Below are 20999 nucleotides of genomic sequence, written 5' to 3'. Positions count from 1 at the left end.
AGTCTGGGGGTGCAGTTCTGGTTTTGGGGTGTTATCACAGGCAGCAGGCAGGCAGGGGTCACCCACCAGCCCACAGCCCCTCGCTCCTGCCTGGGGGGGGAGCAGAGCAGGACCCCCCTGCCCCCCCCTCCGTGCTGGGCTGGGGGGGACACGACACACACTCCTGGGGGGTTTGGGTGACATGGATTGGGGTCCCCAGGGGAGGGGACCCCCCCCTCCCAGGGCAGGAGGACCCCAACCAGGGGCAGCCGCTGCCGCTTGGGGGAGGGGGGGGTCACAGCCCAGCACCCAACTTAGCCCCCCCCCCAAAAAAAACCCCGTGGGGACAAGCCCTTGCCCCCACCCCCCAGACCAGCCGAGGGGGGCCGGAGGAGGACAGTGGGACCCCCCCCAGGGTGCGGGGGACCCCCGGGGTGTGTCTATAGAAGGTGACAGCCCCCCCCCAGGCTCAGACCCCAGGGAAGGGGGGGTCCAGTCCCGGCGGTTATGGGGGGGTCAGGGCCCACCAGCCAGTGGGGGGAGGTCCCGGCTGCGGGGATGGGGACACCGGCAGCAACCTGGGGGGGGGAGGAAGAGGAGGGGGGAGGAAGAGGAGGAGGAGGGGGGGGGGATGAAGGGGGGGGGATGAAGGGGGGGGGGCCCGCCGCCGCCCGAGGAAGCGGCTCCCGCCCGGGGAGGGCCCCACCGTGTCGCAAGAGGAACCGGGGGGGGACAGGACACACGACACGGCACACGGGACCGGGACAGCGGCGGGGGAGGGGAGGGGGGGGGTCCGGGACCACCGGGGTGGGGAAGGGGAGGGGGGCGGTGGGTGTGCGCGTTGCGGCCCGTTACCTGAAATCTCCGCCGGGGTCGTGAGCGGGGTCACCGCCGCCGTCCCCCTGCCCGGGGCCGGGGCCGTGCCGCGCCGCCGCTGTGCCCCCCCCCGCTGCCCCCCGCCTCCTCCGGGCCCCCCCGCTCCCGCCGCGGTCGCCCATGCTGGGCCCGACCCCGGCCCCGCCGCCGCCGCCGCCGCCTCCCGGCCACCGTAGCGCGCCCCCCGCCCGCCACGGCCTTTGTAACCTTGGCAACCGCCCCGCCCACCTCCCCCTCCCCGCCCCTCCCGACCAATGGGAGGAGCGCGACGCGGCGGGACTCCGACTCCCAGAATCCCCCACGGCGGCGACACGCCCACCCCGCCTCGGGCCCCGCCTCCCTCTGCCCGGCTGAAGGGCGGCGGAGGGAACCAATGGGGCGGCCGGGGGCGGGGAGGGGCGAGCCAATGGCGAGGGAGGGGGCGGGGAAGGGGAGGGGCCGGGGCGGCGGGGCGATGAGCGGCGGCCGGCGGGCGGAGCGGGGGGGGAGCGCAGGTGAGGGGGGGGACGGGGGAACGGGGGAACGGGGGGGGAACGGGGGGAATGGGGGGAACGGGGGGCGGGGGGGACCGGGGGGGGGTTTGGGGGGCGGGGGGGGCAAAAGGAAGGAGGGGGGGAGGGGGCGGGGGGGCAGTGGGGGGGAGGGGGGGACAACGGGGGGGTGTCTGGCTCGGGGGGGGGAATAGGGGGGTGTCTGGCTCGGGGGGGGCAGTGGGGGCTGGGCTGGGGGGCAGGGGAGGGGCTGGGCTGGGGGTCGCACTGGGTTGCGGGGGTCTTTTTGGGGGCAGGGGCTGCTGGCTGGGGGGCTGGGGGGGGTATTCCGGGGGGGCCGTGATGGGGGGGGCTGTGGTGCACAAAAACAGAGGGGATTTTTTGGGGGGAGGGGGGTGCGTGGCCCCGGAGAAGCTCCTGCTGTGCTGTTCCATGCCAAGCGTGCCGTGCCGTGCCGTGCCGTGCCGTGCCACGCTGCTCTTGTCTGTACCGGCCGTGCCACGCCACGCTTTGCCATGCTACGTTGCGCCATGCCGTGCCACACCGTGTTGTGCTGAACCAGCTGTGCCGTGCCATGCCGTGCCGTGAAGGCCACCGCGGTGCCACGCCACGCTGTGCCGTACCACGCCAACCATGCTGTGCCACGTTGGCCGTGCCGGCCGTGCCATGCCGTGCCACATGAGCCGTTGTGGTGCCACGCCATGCCGCGTTGTGCCGTGCCATGAAGGCCATTGTGGTGCCATGCCATGCCGTGCCAACCGTGCTGTGCCGTGTTGGCCACGCCATGCTGTGCCACATGAGCCATTGTAGTGCCATGCCATGCCACGCTGTGCCACGCGAACCGCTGTGGTGCCATGCCATGCTGTACCACGCCATGCCATGCTCTACCACGCAAACCACGCTGTGCCATGCTGGCCATGCCATGCTGTGCCGCGCAAGCCATTGCGGTGCCGTGCTATGCCGTGCCACGCCATGCCGACCATGCCATGCTGCGCCACGCCATGCCATGCCAACCACGCTCCGCTCCGCCACGCTATGCCACACTTTGCCACGCCGCGCCAGCCACGCCGCACCGTGCCAACGGTGCCACGCGGTGCCACGTGGTGCCGTGCCGTGCCGTGCCGACGGTGCCCCGCGTCCCTGCCCGGCAGCGTCGGGGCGGTGCGGGCGGCGGGCACGGCAGCGGGTGCAGGTGCTGCGGGCGCTGCGCAGCGACCCGGTGGGGCTGGAGGGGCTGCGGGCGGCCGCCCTGGGCGAGGGGGGGCTCTGCCCCGAGCTGCGCCCCCAGGTCTGGCCCAGGCTGCTCAGCGTCGACCCCTGCAACCTGCCCCCCCGGCCAGGTACGGCGAGGGGGGGGGCACGGGGGGCTGGGGGGGAGCCGGGGCGCCTGGTTTACACCCCTTTCCTGATCAGCCTTGGCCCGGTGCGACGGGCTGGCACCCCCCTCCCCACCCCTCATTCCCTCCCTTTACCCCCCACCCCATTTCCCCCCCATCCTCCCCATTCCCCCCTCATGCCCCCCCACCCCCCATTCCCACCCCCACCCCTATTTAAACTCCCCCCATTCCCCCCCTTTACCCCCCCACCCCATTTCCCCCCATCCCCCCCATTCCCACCCCCCATCCCCATTCTCCCCCATTCCCAGCCCCCCCCCGACACAGCACCCAGGGGGGTGCGGGTTGGCCCCCCCCACTCACCCTCTCTCCATGCCCCCCCGCAGCCCCCCCCGCCCTCCAAGACCACCGGGACCGGGGGCAGGTGCTGCTGGACGTGGCTCGCTCGGCGCCCCGCTTCCCCCCCGGTGAGTCCGGGACCCCCCCACGGGCTGGGGGGGGCTCAGTGCCTGGGCTGGGGGGGCTGGGACTGCCTGGGGGGGGGGCTGCAATGGGGGTGCCTGTGCCTGCTGGGGGGGGGCTAGGCCTGGCTATGGGGGGGCTCTGCCATGGGGGGGGCTGTACTTGGGTATGGGGGGGCTTTGCAATAAAGGGGGGCTTGCCTGGGTTGGGGGGGCTGTACTTTGGTGGGGGGGGCTCTGCGATGGGGGGGGCTGTACTTGGGTATGGGGGGGCTTTGCAATAGGGGGGGCTGCTCTTGGGTATGGGGGGGGCTCTGCAATAGGGGGGGCTGTACTTGGGTATGGGGGGGCTTTGCAATAAAGGGGGCTTGCCTGGGTTGGGGGGGGCTGCTCTTGGGTATGGGGGGGCTCTGCGATGGAGGGGGGGCTGTGTCCGGCTATGGGGGGGCTGCAGAGGGGCTGTGCCTGCATTGGGGGGGGCGGCATGCAGGTTGGGGGGGCTACGCCACGTATTGGGGGTCTGTGCCGGGGGCGCGGGGGGGGGGATCTCCCCGCAGGGGCTGCGTGTCGGGGGCACACAGGGCTGGGACCCCCCCCGGTATCCAGCGGGTGCCGCCCCCCCCCCAGGCATGCCGGCGGAGCAGCGGCGGGTGCTGCAGGAGCAGCTGGCGGGTCTCATCCTGCACGTCCTGCGCGCCCACCCCCAGCTCCACTACTACCAGGGCTACCACGACGTGGCCCTCATCCTGCTCCTGGTGCTGGGCCAGCGCCGCGCCGCCCCCCTGCTCGAGCAGCTCTCCACCCACCACCTCCGGTAACCCCCCCGGGACCCCCCACCCGCCCTGCTCTGCCCCCGGGACCCCCCACCTGCCCCAGCATCCCCCCGCCACCCCCAGCCCATGCCAGTGTCCCCCCCACCCACCCTGGTGTCCCCCCAGGACCCCCAACATCCCCCTGGGACCCCCAACCCATGCCAGTGTCCCCCACTGGGACCCCCCGCCCACCCTGGTGTCTCCCCAGGACCCCCACCCTGCCCCAGCATCGCCCTGGGACCCCCCCCACTTGCCCCAACATCCCCCAGGACCCCCCCACTTGCCCCAGCACCCCCCTGGGACCCCCAGCCCATGCCAGTGTCCCCCCTGGCACCCCCCCCCACTGTGGTGTCCCCCCAGGACCCCCAGCCCTCCCCAGCATCCCCCCAGGACCCCCAGCCCACCTCGGTGTCCCTGTGGGACCCCCCCCAGCCATTCCAGAGTCTCCCCAGGACCCCCACCCTGCCCCAGCATCGCCCTGGGACCCCCCCCACTTGCCCCAACATCCCCTCGGGACCCTCCCACCTGCCCCAGCATCCCCGTGGGACCCCCAGCCCATGCCAGTGTCCCCCCCTGGGACCCCCCACCCACCATGGTGTCCCCCCAGGACCCCCAGCCCGCCCCAGCATCCCCCTGGGACCCCCCCACCTGCCACAGCATCCCCCTGGGACCCCCAGCCCATGCCAGTGTCCCCCCCCACCCACCCTGGTGTACCCCAGGACCCCCAGCATCCCCCTGCGACCCCCAGCCCATGCCAGTGTCCCCCCCCTGGGACCCCCCACCCACCCTGGTGTCCCTCCAGGACCCCCAGCCCGCCCCAGCATCCCCCCGGGACCCCCCCCCAGCCACCCCAGAGCCCCCCCGCAAGGACCCCCCAGCCCACCCTGGCGTTCCCCCAGGACCCACCACCCTTCCCCGGCGTCCCCCCACGGTGCCGGGGGGCGATGCCACCGCCCTGCCCGGGGTGCCGGTGCCACCACCCTGGTGGGTGGGTGTGTGCCCCCCCCCCCGTCCCCCCCCCAGGGACTTCATGGACCCCACGATGGACAGCACCAAGCACATCCTCAACTACCTCATGCCGCTGGTGCAGCGCGAGAGCCCCCGGCTCCACGACTTCATGCAGAGGTGCGGCGGTGGGAGAAAGGCCGGGGGGGGGACAGACACACAGACGTGTGGGGTGACCCCCACCCCCCCGGCCGCCCCTCACCGTCCCGCCTGGGCGCCGGCAGGGCCGAGGTGGGCACCGTCTTCGCCCTGAGCTGGCTCATCACCTGGTACGGCCACGTCCTCACCGACTTCCATCACACCCTGCGGCTCTTCGACTTCTTCCTCGCCTCCCACCCCCTCATGCCCGTCTACTTCGCCGCCGCGGTAAGCGCCGAGGACCAACCCCCCCCCCCTTCCAACGCCCAAGGTCTGGGCGAGGCGGGGGTCTCTCAGGCGGTGGGTGCCATCGGTAGGTGGTCCTGCACCGGGAGGAGGAGGTGCTGGGTGCCCCCTGCGACATGCCCAGCCTCCACCAGCTCCTCTCCCGCATCCCGCCGGATTTGCCCTACGAGCGCCTGGTGGCGCGGGCGCAGGAGCTTTTCCAGCGGCACCCCCACGCGCGCCTTTCCCGGCGGCACCACAAAAGGTGAGTTTTGGGGGCGACGGACCCCCACCGCTCCCCAAACCCCAAGGTTGACCCGGCGCGTCCCCCTCTTTCCCCCCCCCGCCCGTCGCAGCATCGCCATCCAGTCCTTCGGTGCCTTCCAACGCGCCGCGTCCTGCCAACGCCCCGACGCCGTCCTGCGCCGGCAGCGCCGGGAGCCGGCCGGGGCGGGGGGCGATGCCGCCGTCCCCCTGCCCGCCGCCGGTCCGCTGGTGAAGGCGGCCGTCTGGGGGCTGTCGGCCACGCTGGGGGCCGTGGCGCTGGCCGTCACCCACACCGCGCTCGACTGGGGGCCCGAGTTCCTGCTCCGGCTCTTCTAGACGCCCCCCCCGGGGACACCGGCACCGGCCCACGGTCCCCGGCCGGCGCTGGGCTGCCCAGCCCAGGGGTGACTTTCAATAAAGGCTCTTTTCGAGGCGTCTCTGTGCAGCCCCCCGCCTCGTTTTTGGGGGTGCCCCGGTGGGGATCGGACCCCTGTCCCGTCCCGCCACCGTTTGGGGTCCCCCGTTCCCCCCGAGATGAGGCCAGCGCTCTGCCTGCAAGAAGACTTTATTGGGGGTTTGGGGGTCCCCTGCCTGCTCTGCTCCTGTCAGCCCCCGGGGCAGCTCATTTGCATGTGATTTACATGCCACTTCCCACCACGCTTTGGGGACCACGGGGTCCTGCCCCACCACCCCACCCCCGCAGCTCTTCCCGTCGCGTCCCCTGCACGGGGGGACCGTGGGGGGTTCGCAGCAGGGTTGGGACCCCCCCGGGGACCCCCCCGGCTCAGTCGAGGGTCCGGAAGGTGAGCAGGGGCGACTTCTCCGGCATGAGGATGAAGCGGAAGATGGTGCGGATGTCCTCGGTGGACACCGCCTCGATGGTGAAGTTGCGCAAGATCTGGTGGGAGCCAAGACATTGGGTCAAGCCAAGACTTGGGTCAAGCCAAGACGTTGGGTTAAGCCAAGATGTTAGGTCAAGTCAAGACGTTGGGCTAAGCCAAGACGTTGGGTCAAGTCAAGACGTCATTGGGTCACATCAAGACGTCATTGGGTCAAGCCAAACCATTGGGTTAAGCCAAATGTTGGGTCAAGCTGAGACATTGGGTTAAACCAAGATGTTGGGTTAAGCCAAGATGTTGGATCAAGCCAAGATGTTGGGTCAAGCTGAGATGTTGGGTTAAGCTGAGATGTTGGGTCAAGCTGAGACGTTGGGTCAAGCCAAGACGTTGGGTCAAGTCAAGACGTCATTGGGTCAAGCCAAGCCATTGGGTCAAGCCAAATGTTAGGTCAAGCCAAGACATTGGGTCAAGCTGAGACATGGGGTTAAGCCAAGATGTTGGGTTAAGCCAAGGTGTTGGGTCAAGCCAAGTCATTGGGTCAAGTCAAGATGTCATTGGGTCAAGCCAAGCGATTGGGTCAAGCCAAGATGTTGGGTCAAGCTGAGATGTTGGGTTAAGCCGAGATGTTGGGTCAAGCTGAGACGTTGGGTCAAGCCAAGACGTTGGGTCAAGTCAAGACGTCATTGGGTCAAGCCAAGCCATTGGGTCAAGCCAAGCCATTGGGTCAAGCCAAATGTTGGGTCAAGCCGATGTTGGGTCGAGCCAACCCAACCGTGGGGGGGCCCAGGACCCCCGGCCGCTGGGGGAGGGGCGCATTTCCGGGGGGGGGGTTTCCCCACTCACGTGCATGAGGAAGAGCATCATCTCGGCCTCGGCGAGCCGTCGGCCGATGCACTGGCGGGCGCCGAAGCCGAAGGCCAACGCCCTGAAGCTGGTGTCGTCTTTGCCGAGCCAACGGGACGGGTCGTAGCGCTCGGGGTGGGGGAAGACGTCCGGGCTGCGGCCCATGGCGTACAGGGCCACTTGGCACAGCGTCTGCGGCGGGGGGGGGGGGGGTGTCAGGGCCGGGACCCCCCCCGGGACCCCCGGGACCCCCCCCCCGTGCTCACCCCCGCCGGCACGCGGTAGTTGTGGAGCACCACGTCCTTGGCCGGGTAGCGCTGCACCGTGATGCCCACCGGGTACAGCCTGCAAGGGGGGGGACGGGGGGATTGGGGGGGGCTCCAAGGGGTTTCCCGCCCCCCCCCCAGCATCCCCGAGGAATCCCAGATCCTCCAGTGTTGCCCAGCCCCCCCAAGTGCCCCCAACCCCTCCAGGGCCCCATGCTGGGGGGGGGCCGTGCCCTCAAGAAGCCCCCCAACCCCCCCCGAGCCCCCCAGCCCCCCACTGCCCCCAGTACTCCCCAGTGGCCCCCAGTGCCCCCCAGCCCCCCCCAGTCCCCAGACTCCAGTGCCCCCCAGTCCCCTCCAGTGCCCCCCAGCCTCCCCCAGCCCCCCCAGTCCCCAGACTCCAGGGCCCCCCAGTCCCCTCCAGTGCACCCCAGCCCCCCCAGCCTCCCCCAGTGCCCCCAGTCCCCAGACTCCAGTGCCCCCCCAGTGCCCCCCCAGTGCCCCCCCAGCACCCACCGCAGGGTCTCCTTGATGGCAGCGCGCAGCAGCGGGAGCTCGCCCAGGAGCTCGGGCAGCGGCCGGGGTCCCCTTCGGACCCCCCCGGCCCCCCCCTCCTCCGCCTCCGCCGCCCCCCCCGGCCCCCCCCCGCCCTCCGCCGCCCGCAGCTCCTCCCGCAGCGCCCGCTGCACCCCCGGGTTCCGACCCAGCTCGAACAGCGTGAACAGCAGCGGCATCGCCGTCTGGGGGGGGGCACCGTCTGAGCACGACCACCCCCCCGGGATACCCACCCCCCCCCCCGAGACCCCCACCCTCACCACACACCACCCCCGGGACCTGGACCAGGACCCCCGCGCTGACCTGGACCCCCCCCCAGGGACCCCAAACTGACCCCCCCACACCCTGACACCCCCCACACACCCCGGGAGACCCCCCCAAGGGTCCCACCCCGACCCCCTCTGGGACACCCCGGCACCTGGAACCCACCCGAGACCCCCACCCCGACCCCCCCCCACCCTTCTATCCTCATCCCATCCGAGACCCCCACCCTGACCCCCCCCCAAACCCCCCACCCTGACCCCCTCCAGCACCCCCCCCTTCTATCCTGATCCCATCCGAGACCCCCACCCTGACCCCCCCCAAACCCCCCACCCTGACCCCCTCCAGCACCCCCCCTTCTATCCTGATCCAATCCGAGACCCCCACCCTGACCCCCCCCCCCAAAACCTCCCACCCTGACCCCCTCCAGCACCCCCCCACACCCGGACCCCCCCCATGACCCCCCCCGGACCCTTCTATCCCGATCCCACCTATCCCAGGACCCCCCCCCCACGACCCCCCCCTCCTTTACACCCCCCCAACGCCCCCCCCACCCCTCCCCCTGCCCCATACCCCCCCCGAGGCTCCCCCTTGCCCCCCCCGGGACCCCCCCCCGTCCCCAGGGGACCCCCCCCAGCACCCACCGTGTCGACCCCCCCCGCGGTGAACTCGGTGACGTTGGCCTTGATGGAGTCGAGGGGCAGCTGCCCCTGCAGCAGCAGCTCCGCCAGGATCCCCCCGTACCCCCCCGGCCCCCCCCGGCAGAACTCCCGGTAAATGCGCTGGATGCTCTGGTCGGCTGCGGGGGGGGGGGACAGCAAACTTGGGGGGGGGGGGGGATACGCACCCAGACCCCCACCCTAAGAGTGCTGGGGGGGTGGGGGGGTGCGCCCAGCCTTGCTGGGGGGGGGGCATGACACCCCTGGACCCCCCCCCACCGTGCTGGGGGTCATACGAGGCGGGGGGGCACCCCAGGAAGCCCCCCCGTTTCCATACCCACATGTTTGGGGTCGTACGAGGTGGGGGGGGGGAACCCCAGGAGCCCCCCCGCCATGCTTGGGGTCACCCGGGGCGGGGGGGGGACACCCCAGAAGACCCCCCCCACTCCCACACCCACTATTAGGGTCAGAAGACCCCCCCCCCCCCCATTCCTGCACCCCCCATGCTCAGGCTGGGTTCAGCCCCCCCCCACACTTGGGGTCCCACAGGGTGGGGGGGCACCCAGCATCCCCCCCCCATCCCAGGACACCCCAGAAGCACCCCCCTCCCCATTCCCCCCCCCCACGCTTAGAGACCCCTGGGGGGGTCGTGGGGTTGTTTTTTTTGGGGGGGGGGCCCCCCCAGCACCCACCGTGCTGGAAGATGGTGTCCCAGGCGCGCAGGTGCTCCTGCCAGAGGGGGGGGTGCAGGCGGCGCAGCAGGGGGGGGGGCAGGAAGAGCAGCGGCAGGGTGGTCCGCAGCATCGTCTCCACCGCCCCGATGAAGGCCTGCGCCCCCCCCGCCGCCGCCCCCCCCAGCAGCCCCAGCCGCTCCCCGTACAGCGCGTAACTGCTGGCTGCGCCCAAAATTGGGGGGGGGGGGACCCCGCTCAGCACCCCGGTGCTGGGGTGGGGGGGTTCCCCTTGTCAAACCCCCACCCCCGTCCTCTAGGGTTTTGGGTGGGGGTCCCACCGTGCCCCCCCTCTAGGGTCTTGGGTGCCCCGCTGACCCCCCCCCATCTTCTTGGGTGTCCCACTGTTCCCCCCCCCCCTCCATCCCTTGGGGTCCTGGGTGGGGGTCCCACTGTCACAACCCCCCCCAGGGGTCTTGGGTGCCCCACTGTCCCCCCTCCCCAGGGTCCCGCGTTCCCCACTATGACCCCCCATCCCCTGGGGTCTTGGGTGGGGGTCCCACTGTCACATCCCCCCCAGGGTCCTGGGTGGGGGTCCCACTGTCCCCCCCCGGGGTCTTGGGTGCCCCACTATGACCCCCCCCATTCCCCGGGGGTCCCACTGTCACCCCTACCCCATCTTCTGGGGTCCTGGGTGGGGGTCCCACCATCACCCCCCCCCCCAGGGTGCAGGGTGGGGGTCCCGCTGTCCCACTCATCCCCTCTGGGCCCTTGGGGGTCCCACTGTCCGTGTCCCCCCCCCATCCCCTGCGGTCCTGGGTGGGGGTCCTCACTCTCCCCCCTCCCCGCCAAGCTCCCGGCTGGGGGTCCGCACCCGCTCGCCACCCCGACACCGGCGTGGGGGGGGTCCCCTTCGTCACCCACCCCCTCCCCTGGGGTCCCGGGGGTCGGGGGGGTCCCGCCCCCCCCCCACGCACCCTCGAGGGTGAAGCGGAAGAGGAGGGGGTGGAGGTCGAGGGTGAGGGCGCCCCCGGGGGTCTGGCGCACGCGGCGGCGCATGGCGGCGGCGAAGTCGCGGGCGACGGCGTCGAGCAGCGGCGCGAACTTGCGGGCGCCGGCCGGGCTCAGCACCTCCCGGTTCAGCGCCAGCCGGTCCGACCGCCACGCCTGCCCGTTCCTGCCCGCGACCACCGTCAGACGCGACCACCGTCCTGCCCGCGCTGCCCATCTTGCCCATCCTGCCCGTTCCTGCCCGCCCTGCCCGTTCCTGCCTGCGCTGCCTGCATGGCCTGGGCTGACCTGTGCTGCTCTGCCCGTGCTGCCCGTCCTGCCCGCGCTGCCCGTTCCTGCCCGCGCTGCCTGCACTGCCCATCTTGCCCATCCTGCCCGTGCCTGCCCGCACTCACCGTCCTGCCCGCGCTGCCTGCGCTGCCCATCTTGCCCATCCTGCCCGTTCCTGCCCACCCTGCCCTGCCTGCACCTCCTGCACCGCCCTGCCTGCACTGCTCTGCCCATCCTGCCTGCACGGACTGCCCTGCCCATACCGCACTGCCTGTCCTGCCTGCACTGCCCACACTGCCCTGCCCGCACTGCCCTGCCCATGCTGCCTGCCCTGCCTGCCCGCACTGCCCTGCCTGTACTGCACCGCCTGCGCTGCTCTGCCCACCCTGCCCTGCCTGCCTGCGCTGCCTGCGCTGCCCACCCTGCCCTGCCCGCCCTGCCCGCGCTGCCCTCCCCGCACCACCCCAAGCCCCCAGGGAACCCCCGGTGCCCCCCCAGCCCTGCCCGCCCCCTGCCCGCGATCCTGCCCCCCCGGTGCCCCCCTTACAGCAGGAAGACGCCGCACTTGTGGTTGCGCAGGCGGCGGTGGGCGCTCCAGGCCTCGATGCCCATCCGCCGCGGGAAGACCCCCTCCGCCCGGAAGAGCTGGGCCGCGTCCCGCGGGAGCAGCACGTTGACGCAGTCGTAGGTGCCCACCCGCTCCCTGCCGGGGGCACCCGCGTCAACCCCCGCCACCCGGGGCGGGGGGTCCCCGGGGTGGGACCGGGTCAACCGGCTCAACGGGGACCCCGACCGAGGGGGCCTGCCACCCTGGGAGGTGCCAAGACCCCCCCGGGATGGGATGGGGTCAATGGGGTCAATGGAGACCACCCGACCAAGGGGTCCTGCCACCCTGGGGGTGCTGGGACCACCCGGGATGGGATGGGGTCATCGGGGACCACCCAGGATGGGATGGAGTCAACGGGGACCACCCAACTGAGGGGTCCTGCCACCCTGGAAGGTGCCAAGACCACCCCAGGATGGGACGGGGTCAATGGGGTCAACAGGGACCACCCAACCGAGGGGGTGCTGCCACCCTGGGGGTGCTGGGACCACCTGGGATGGGACGAGGTCAACTGAGACCACCCAGCCAAGGGGTGCTGCTGCCCTGGAGGGTGCTGGGACCCCCTGGAATGGGATGGGGTCCATGGGGACCACCCAACCGAGGGGGTTCCAGCACCCTAGGGGTGCTGGGACCACCCAGGATGGGATAGAGTCAAGTAAGACCACCCAACCGAGGGGTGCTGCCACCTTTGGGGTGGTGGGACCAGCTGGAATGGGACGGGGTCAACGGGGTCAACAGGGACCACCCAGCCGAGGGGTCCTGCCAGCCTGGAAGGTGCTGGGGCCACCCTGGGGCAGGACGGGGGTCCATGGGGACCACCTAACCGAGGGGGTCTTGCCACACTGGGGGTGCTGGGACCACCCAACCAAAGAGTGCTGCCACTTCGGGGGTGCTGGGACCACCCAGGATGGGACGGGGTCAACAGGGACCACCCAACCGAGGGGGTGCTGCCACCCCGGGGGTCCTGGGGACACCCCCCCCCCCCGACCTGTAGACGGGTCCGAGGCGCTGGAAGCTGTCCTCCATGCGGTGGTGGAAGTCCTGGAAGCCGCCGCTGCGCCAGACGCGGTAGAGGTTGAGCCACCGGTTGCGGCCGTCGCGGGGAATGGCCTCGAAGGGCCGCACGGCCCCGGGGACCCCCCCGGCCCCCCCCGAGCACAGCCCTCGCCGGCCCCCCCGGCCCCACAGCCAGCTCCGGGCTCTCATGGTTCGGCGTCCGGATGCGGCCCCCGGCGCCGCCGGCGCCTCCCCCTTATATCCCCAAGGCCAAGGTCGCTCCCGACGTGGCGCGGGGCGTCCCCCCGCGCCGTGACGCCGGCCCCCGGGGACGCGTGGGGCCCACGGACCCCCCAGAGCCGCGGGGAGCCCCCCCGGCGCTCCCCGCTTCGGCGGGCGCCCAGCCCTGCGCAGCCTGACCCACAGCGCTCAGCACCCCGCGGCACCCAGCCCCGCGGCACCCAGCACCCCACAGCACTCAGCCCCATGGCACCCACTGCACCCAGCACCCCACAGCACCCAGCACCCCACAACGCCCTGATCCAGCACCCCACAGCACCCAGCACCGCGGCACCCACTGCATCCCACAGCCTCCAGCCCCACAGCACCCAGCACCCCACAGCACCCTGACCCAATATCCCACAGCACCCAGCACCGCGGCACTCTGACTCAGCACCCCACAGCACCCAGCCCCATGGCACCCAGCACCCCACAGCACCCCACAGCACTCAGCCCCATGGCACCCACTGTACCCAGCACCCCACACACCCAGCCCCACAGCACCCTGACCCAATATCCCACAGCACCCAGCCCCATGGCACCCCAGCACCCCACAGCACCCAGCCCCATGGCACCCAGCACCCCACAGCACTCAGCCCCATGGCACCCACAGCACCCCACAGCACCCCACAGCACCCTGACTCAGCACCCCACAGCAGCCAGCCCCATGGCACCCACAGCACCCAGCACCCCACAGCACCCTGAGCCAATACCCCACAGCACCCAGCCCCATAGCACCCCAGCACCCCACAGCGTCCAGCCCCACCCAGCCTGACCCAGCACCCCACAGCACCCTCACCCAATATCCCACAGCACCCAGCCCCACAAAACCTGACCCAGCACCCCACAGCACCCAGCACCACAGCACCCCAGCACCCCACAGCACCCTGACCCAGCACCCCACAGCACCCCAGGACCCCACAGCACCCTGACCCAGCACCCCCAGCACCCAGCCCCGCACCCCCGTACCCCAGCACCCCCCACCCCCTGACCCCCCACCCCCCCGGGACGAGGTGGGCACCGCTGCCCCCCCCCGCTATGGGGCAGCCCCACGGCGGGGCTGGAGGGCTTCGGCCCCCCCGTCCCCCCTGTCCCGTCCCACGCAGAGCGGCGGCGCTGGGGCTAAAAATACGCGGGGGCGGCGGGGGCAAGGTCCTGCTGCTATTTGTGGGGCAGCGCGGCCCTGGCGGGGGGCCGGGGCGGGGGGTCGGACCCCTGCCTGCAGGGGGGGGGCTGGGGGGGGGGAGGACCCCCCTGCCCAGGCTGTGGGGTGCCCCACGGTGAGGTCGTGGGGCTGGGGGGGGCGTCCGGCAGGGTCCTATGGAGGTAAATGCAGCCCCGCACCCTGCACCCCATAGCCTGCCCCCCCCCCCCCCGGAGCCCCTCACTCCTCACCCCAGCCCCACCCCCAGCACCCCAAACCTGCAGCCCGGCCCCACAGACCGTCACCCCCCCCCAAAAGTCACCCCCCCCCAGCTCTGTACCCCAACCCCTCACCCTCCTGTCCTTGTCCTTCTCCCCCAGCCCTCGCCCGCTGGTCCCCGTCCTCGGGGTGTCCTCCTCATCCTCAGGCCTTCATCCGCTGGTCCTCGTCACCCTCCTCATCCTCAGGCCTTCATCCGCTGGTCCTCGTCACCCTCCTCATCCTCAGGCCTTCATCCTCTGGTCCTCGTCACCCTCCTCATCCTCAGGCCTTCATCCGCTGGTCCTCGTCATCCTCATCCTCAAGTCTCTGTCCTCTGGTCCTTAACCAGCCCCACCTCAGCTCCTCCAGGTCCTCACCCTCTGGTCCTCCCTTCACACCTCATCTTCATCCCCAGGTGTTCGTTGTCTGGTCCTCATCACCCTCCTCATCCTCTGGTCCTCACCCTTCATGCCTCATCCTCATCCTCAGGCCCTTATCCTTCACACCTCATCTTCATCCTCAGGTCCTTGTCCTCAGGTCCTCATCACCCTCCTCACCCTCAGGGCTTCATCTTCTGCTCCTCATCACCCTCCTCATCCTCAGGGCTTCATCTTCTGGTCCCCACCACCTCCCTCAGCATCTCCAGGTCCTCATCCTCTGGTCCTCCCCTTTCACACCTCATCTTCATCCTCAGGTCCTTGTCCTCTGGTCCTCATCACCCTCCTCATCCTCTGGTCCTCCCCCTTCACACCTCATCTTCATCCTCAGGTCTCCATCCTCTGGTCCTCATCACCCTCCTCATCCTCAGGTCTCCATCCTCTGGGCCTTCCCCTTGTGCTCCTGCCCATCCTCATCCTCACCCTCACCCCCTGGCCCTGCTTCCCCGACCATCCCCCTCCAGCCCCTGCTCTGACCCCCACCCGTGGGTGGTCTTCCTCCCCCCTGGCCGCCCGTCCTTGTCCTTGTCCCCCCCCCACCCCTGTCCCCATGGCTGCACCCACGGCGCAGCCCCCCCCAGCCCCACAGCACCCACCCCAGCACCCTCCCACCCGTCACCCCACAGCACCAGTGGGGCCCGAGGGGGTGCCCTCACCCCCCCCCGGGGCACATGGGGGGATCCGTGGGGCTGGGGGGGCCTGGGGGGGTCCGTGGGGCTGGGGGAAGCCTGGGGGGGTCCATGGGGCTGGGGATCTGTGGGGCTGGGGGGGTCCTGGGGGGGTCTGTGGGTCTGAGGGACCTGGTGGGCTGGGGGGTCCTGGGGGGAATTTGTGGGGCTGGGGGATTTGTGGGGCTGGGGGGTTGTGGGGGGGTTCTGTGGGGCCGGGGGAACCCGGGGAATCCATGGGGCAGGGGATCCGTGGGGCAAGGGGTCCTGTGGGATCTGTGGGGCCCCGGGGTGGGGGGGGGATCCGTGGGGTGAGGGGTCCGTGGGGCGGCCGGAAAGAGAGACGCAGCCGTGGGGTGCAGGTTTTCCCCTTTCTGTTTTTGTTTTTTTGTTTTTTTTTTTTTTTTTAATTTTTTTTTTGTCATTTTTTTTTTAAATTTTATTTTTTTTTCTTTATTTATTGTGAAGTGCGGAGCGGCCGGTGCCTTTTGTGCTTTTTCCTGGAACATCGTTCAAATCCTCAAAAAATTCCCCGGGAAAAGTGGCGGGGAAGGCGGGAGGTTCGTTACAGCTCCTAAAAAGTCGTGGACACTCTCCACGCGTATGTACAAGGCTGCTCCAGCGCCGGCCCCGAGTACAAAACGGAGGTCGAAGCTCTACGGTCCTGCTACCTGAATTTGGGGGCTCGGGGGGGGGGGGGGTCCCCTCCCGCCGTCGCCCCGGCCGGCCGGCGGGGGTCCCGCTGCCGGGCCTGCCCGCCGCGGGGTGGGCGCCCACCGGCCTGCCACGGGGCGACGGCGCGGAGCGGGGGGTTGGGGGGTCGGGGGGGGGCCCGGGGCGCGCGATGGCTGCGGGGCCTGCGCCGTGGCTGCAGCGCCTGCGGCGGGTGCGGTGGGTGCAGTGTTTGCGGTGGGTGCAGTGCTGTGTGCAGCATGCGCAGCGCCTGCAGCGCCTGCAGTGGGTGCAGCGGGCACAGCGGGTGCAGCGGGGCGCAGTGCCTGCAGCGGGTGCAGTGCCTGCAGCGCCTGCAGCGGGTGCAGCGTTTGCAGCGTGCGCAGCACCCGCTAGTGGGTGCAGTGTTTTTGCAGGATGTGCAGTGCTCGCAGCGTCTGCAGCGTCCGCAGCGTCCGCAGCGTGCGTGCTGTGCGCGGTGCCTGCGGCATCTGCGGCACGTGCATGGGGCGCAGCGCGCGCAGCGCCCGCAGCCTTCGCAGCGTGCGCGGCGTCTGCGGGGCTCTGCTGCGTCGGCAGCCCGCGGCGTGTGCAGTGTTTGGGGTGTGCGGTGTTTGCGGTGCTTGCGGCGGGCGCAGCGCCTGCAGCGTGAGCGGCGTGCGCAGCGTCCGCGGGGTCTGCTGCGCGCGCAGCGTTTGCAGCCCGCAGCGCGCCCAGTGGGTGCAGCGGGCGCAGGGGCCGCAGCGGGCGCAGCGCCTCCAGTTTGCGGCGCGTGCAGCGCGCGTGCAGCGTGTGTGTGTGTGTGCGGCACGCGCAGGATTTGTGGCGTGCACAGTACTTGCGGTGCGCGCAGGATTTGCAGCATGCGCAGTACTTGCGGCGCGCGCAGGATTCGCGGCGTGCGCAGCGCTTGCGGCGGGCGCAGGATTCGCGGCGTGCGCGGCGTGCCGCCCGTGCCATCGCGGCCGCCCGGGCCCGCACGTGTGCCCCACGTGCGAAGGCGCTCGGCCCTCGCACGCGCGTGTGCGAGGGGGCCCCGGGGAGGGCGAGAGCGGGCGGCGAGGCCTCGGCGGGACGGACGGACGGACGGACGGACGGGCGGGGGGTCAGGCGGGCAGTGCATACGGGGGGGGGGTCGGGGGGCTAGCGCTACTCTGGCATCATCCCTGATATTCGTCGCTATTAAGAATATTGGATTAAAATGTACCTGATTCCTCGTTAATCCTAGTTCTCTTAAAAAGACCATGCACGACGTTAATTAATTATTGCTCTATAGGTTCAGTACCGGACTCCTACGGAGAGATATTGCCCTCGGAGAGACTATCTACAGTTTGGCAAATCAAGAAATAGATCATTCGGCTCCAAAAGCGTCAAAAATTGGCATAGATGTAAATACTTGGGGGGGGGGGGTGTTGGGGGGGGTGGTCGGTCTGGGGGGGTTTTGTTTGTTTTTTTTTCTTTTTTTTTTTTCGGTTTTTTTTTTGCATGCAGAGATTTTTCTCCCCCCCACACCCCCTCCAACCTTTGGGGGGGGGGGGAGGGTGGTTTGGGGGGGGGGGGGTCCTCCCCTCCCCCCCCCCGCCCCTCCCTTCAGTCCCTCCCAAAAGTGACAAGACTTTGGCATCGTGGGGGGGGGGGGGGAGGAGGGGGGGGGGAGGGGTGGGGGAGGGGAGGGGGGTTGTGCTCTCCGGGAAGGGCGCCCCCCAGCGGGGGGGGGAGGGGCAGCCCCTCGGGGGGGGGAGGGGGTGTCTCGGGGTCCCCCCCCCATGGGGAGAGGAGGGGGGGTCGGGGGGACCCCGGGGTGGGGGGGGGGGAGACCCCCGGGGTGCCCGGAGTGGGGGCGGGGGGGGGTACCCGTGCGTGGAGTGGGGGTACCGAGGGGAAGGGGGGGTACCCGGGGGGAGGGGTACCCGAGTTTGGGGCACCCTGCGAAGAGGAGGGTCCCGGGGGGGGTTAGAGGTACCCGGGGGGGTACCCGTGACGGGGGGGGGTACCCGGAGTCGGGGTACCCGTGCGAGGTCGGGGTACCCAGGGTCAGGGTAGCCATGCAAGGATGGGGGTACCCGGGGGGGGGTACCCGGGGGGGTTGGGGTGCCCAGGGGGAGGGTAGCCATGCGGGGGGGGGGTACCCGGGGGGGGGTACCCGGGGCAGAGGTACTGCGGCGGGCGAGGGGTCTCGGGGTACCCCCGGGGGCTGCCCGGGCATCGCCGTGCCGTGCTGGGGCGGGGGGGGGCTTATTGCGGGGGGGGACCCCTGCAAGGGAGGGGGGGGACCACCCTGGTCTTGGGGTACGGCACAGGGCCGGGGCACCCCTGGAAGGGGGGTTTTGGGGGGGGGGTGACCCCCCCCCCCGGGTTGGGGTACGGCACAAGGCCGGGGTACCCGTGCAAAGATGGGGGGGGGGTCACCCTGGTCTTGGGGCACCCATGCGTGGAAGAAGAAAGGGGGGGGGTCACCCTGATATTGGGGTGCAGCACAGGACCAGGGTACCCGTGCGGGGAAAGGGGGGGGGTCACCCTGGTTTTGGGGTGCAGCGCGGGGCTGGGGCACCCATGCAAAAAAAAAGAGGGGGGGGTGACCCCAGGGTTGGGGTATGGCACAGGGCTGGGGCACCCATGCAAGGCCGGGGGGACGGGGGGGGGTCAACCTGATCTTGGGGTACGGCGCAAGGCCGGGGTACCCATGCAAAGGGGAAAGGGGGGGGTCACCCTGGTCTTGGGGTGCAGCGCAGGGCTGGGGCACCCATGCATGGAAGAAGAAAGGGGGGGGGGTCACCCTGGATGGGGCTATGGCATAAGGCCGGGGTACCCGTGCATTGGGGGGGGTCACCCTGATCTTGGGGTGCAGCCCGGGGATGGGGCACCCATGCAGAGGAGGGGGGGGTGCCACCCAGCGTCGGGGTATGGCACAGGACCAGGGTACCCGTGCGTGTTTTGGGGGGGGGGGGTAGAGGCGTGGGGGGGGGTCACCCTGATCTTGGGGTGCACCACAGGGCTGGGGCACCCATGCAGAGAAGAGGAGGAGGAGGAGGGGGGGGGTCTCACCCTGGGTGGGGGTACGGCCCAGGGCTGGGGCGCCCATGCAAGGTGGGGGGGTCACCCTGATCTTGGGGTGCAGCACACGGCCGGGGCACCCATGCAAGGGTGTATGGGGGGGGTCACCCTGGTTTTGGGGAGCAGCACATGGCTGGGACACCCCTACAAGGTGGGGGGGGTCACCCTGGTTTTGGGGTGCAGCCCAGGGCTGGGACACCCATGCAAGGTGGGGGGGGTCACCCTGGTTTTGGGGAGCAGCACACGGCCGGGGCACCCATACAAGGGTGTATGGGGGGGTGTCACCCTGGTTTTGGGGTGCAGCCCAGGGCTGGGACACCCATGCAAGGTGGGGGGGGGGTCACCCTGGTTTTGGGGAGCAGCACACGGCCGGGACACCCATACAAGGTGGGGGGTCACCCTGTTTTGGGGTGCAGCCCAGGGCTGGGACACCCCTACAAGGTGGGGGGGTCACCCTGGTTTTGGGAGCAGCACATGGCCGGGACACCCATACAAGGGTGTATGGGGGGGGTCACCCTGGTTTTGGGGTGCAGCCCAGGGCTGGGACACCCATGCAAGGCGGGGGGGGGTTTCAACCTGATCTGGGGGTGCACCGCAAGGCCAGGGCACCCACGCAAGGTGAGGAGGGGGGTTGGGGGTGGCGTGTCTGCGTGTCACCCCGATCTCGGGCACCCTTCCACGACATTTGGGGGGGGGTGTGGGGGGGCGGGCGTCTCCCCGTGCCGGCGCGAGCCCCCCAAATCCGGACGGGCGGCGCGGAGCGGGGTCTTCTTTCAGGAGGAGGAGGAGGAGGAGGAGGAGGGGGGTGCGTGCGGCGGAGAGGAGCCCCTCCTCTCCGCCCTCCCCCCCCCCCCCCCCCAAAAAATCAAGCGCGGAGGGGGCTGAGCGGGGGGGGCCCGGCGCCCTTGAAGCAGGCGGACTCGTAGTGCTTGTTGAGATAGGACTTGAGGGCGAAGGTCTTGCTGCAGCGCTTGCACTTGAAGTGCTTGAAGGCGGAGTGGGTCTGCATGTGGGCGCGCAGGTTGGAGCGGTCGGCGAAGGCCTTGCCGCAGTGGGCGCAGCCGAAGGGCTTCTCCCCGGTGTGCGAGCGCATGTGGCCCTGCAGCAGCCAGGGCCGGCTGAAGGCTTTGCCGCACACCTCGCACTTGTGCTTGAGGTCGTGGGTCAGGAGGTGCATGGCCATGGCCGGCATGGAGACGTAGACCTTGCCGCAGGTGGGACACTTCTTGGCCATCTTGCTGTCCAGGCTGCGGTGGGTCTGCTTGTGCCGGCTGAGGTTGGAGGAGGTGGCGTAGGTCTTGCCGCACTCCCCGCAGGTATGGCGCTGCAGGCTCCGCGCCCCGCTCGCCGCCGCCTTGCGCCGCGACCGGCCGTCGGTGATGAAGAAGGCGTCCACCGCGTAGCCCTCGCTCACCGCCGCGTCCCCGTTGATGTAGCCCCCCGCCATCTCCGAGCGGGGGCTGTCGGGCGGCTCCGAGTCCCCCGTCCCGTAGCCCCCGCGCGCCGCGGGGTAGATGGCGTCCGGCGACGGCACCTTCAGCGCGGCCTCGCCGTCCCCTCGTAGGCCGACGGCGCCATGTACTCCCCGATGTACCCTGCGGGGGAGGGGGGGGCGGGCGGGAATCGGGGCGAAGAGAGGGGAGACCCCCTTCAGCGGCGTCCGGCACCGCCGCGCCGGGGGGGGGCCGCTGCCTGCGCCCCTCTGCCCGCGACCCCCTGCGCCGGAGCCCACCGCCGGGCTGTGCCGGGTCGACTCCTGACCTGCCCTTGGCCCTTGGCCCTTGGCCCTGCCTGCGCTCCTGCCTGGTCTCCACTCGCACCTGGACCCCTGCCTGCACTCCTGCCCGGTCTTGACTCCTGCCTGGACCCCTGCCTGTACCTCTGCCTAGCCTCCACTCCTGCCTGGACCCCTGCCTGTACC

At 71.0% G+C, this 20999-nt stretch overlaps 3 protein-coding genes across 6 annotated transcripts; 1 reads left to right on the top strand and 2 right to left on the bottom strand.

The window, feature by feature from the left end:
- The first annotated feature begins 1301 nt into the window (after positions 1-1301).
- Positions 1302-6025, top strand: LOC142028519 (TBC1 domain family member 20-like). Of its 3 annotated transcripts, none has more exons than XM_075022339.1 (8): positions 1302-1349; positions 2498-2686; positions 3067-3147; positions 3769-3955; positions 4977-5078; positions 5183-5324; positions 5414-5586; positions 5678-6025. In XM_075022339.1, exons 1-8 carry the CDS (start codon positions 1310-1312, stop codon positions 5922-5924), a joined length of 1161 nt encoding a protein of 386 aa, XP_074878440.1. In that variant the 5' UTR covers positions 1302-1309; the 3' UTR covers positions 5925-6025. The 3 variants fall into 3 exon arrangements, with proteins under 3 accessions (XP_074878440.1, XP_074878439.1, XP_074878438.1); XM_075022338.1 differs by having other exon boundaries at positions 1307-1349; positions 2495-2686; XM_075022337.1 differs by lacking the exon at positions 1302-1349 and having other exon boundaries at positions 1732-2686.
- Positions 6026-6143: 118 nt separating this feature from the next.
- On the bottom strand, positions 6144-13995 carry LOC142028520 (cytochrome P450 11B, mitochondrial-like). 2 transcript variants are annotated; one of them, XM_075022341.1, is made up of 10 exons: positions 13975-13995; positions 12556-12621; positions 11511-11666; positions 10660-10859; positions 9704-9907; positions 8997-9151; positions 8053-8276; positions 7537-7615; positions 7271-7462; positions 6144-6486 (listed from the first exon to the last, which is right to left on the bottom strand). In XM_075022341.1, the coding sequence occupies exons 2-10, from the start codon at positions 12591-12593 to the stop codon at positions 6373-6375; spliced, it is 1362 nt and encodes a 453-aa protein (XP_074878442.1). In that variant the 5' UTR covers positions 12594-12621; positions 13975-13995; the 3' UTR covers positions 6144-6372. The 2 variants fall into 2 exon arrangements, with proteins under 2 accessions (XP_074878442.1, XP_074878441.1); XM_075022340.1 differs by lacking the exon at positions 13975-13995 and having other exon boundaries at positions 12556-13743.
- Positions 13996-19943: 5948 nt separating this feature from the next.
- Positions 19944-20673, bottom strand: LOC142028521 (transcriptional repressor scratch 1-like; the record flags this gene model as incomplete). Its single annotated transcript, XM_075022342.1, is given in 2 exon segments — positions 19944-20638; positions 20641-20673. Coding segments are annotated over 2 exon segments (728 nt in total), but the record flags the coding sequence as incomplete, so codon positions are not given.
- Positions 20674-20999: the final 326 nt, after the last annotated feature.

This window comes from Buteo buteo, unplaced genomic scaffold (genome assembly GCF_964188355.1).
Source record: "Buteo buteo unplaced genomic scaffold, bButBut1.hap1.1 HAP1_SCAFFOLD_536, whole genome shotgun sequence".
Lineage (NCBI taxonomy): Eukaryota > Metazoa > Chordata > Aves > Accipitriformes > Accipitridae > Buteo > Buteo buteo.
Note: the sequence above shows the minus strand (reverse complement) of the source record. Positions and strands in the feature narration are given on the sequence as shown.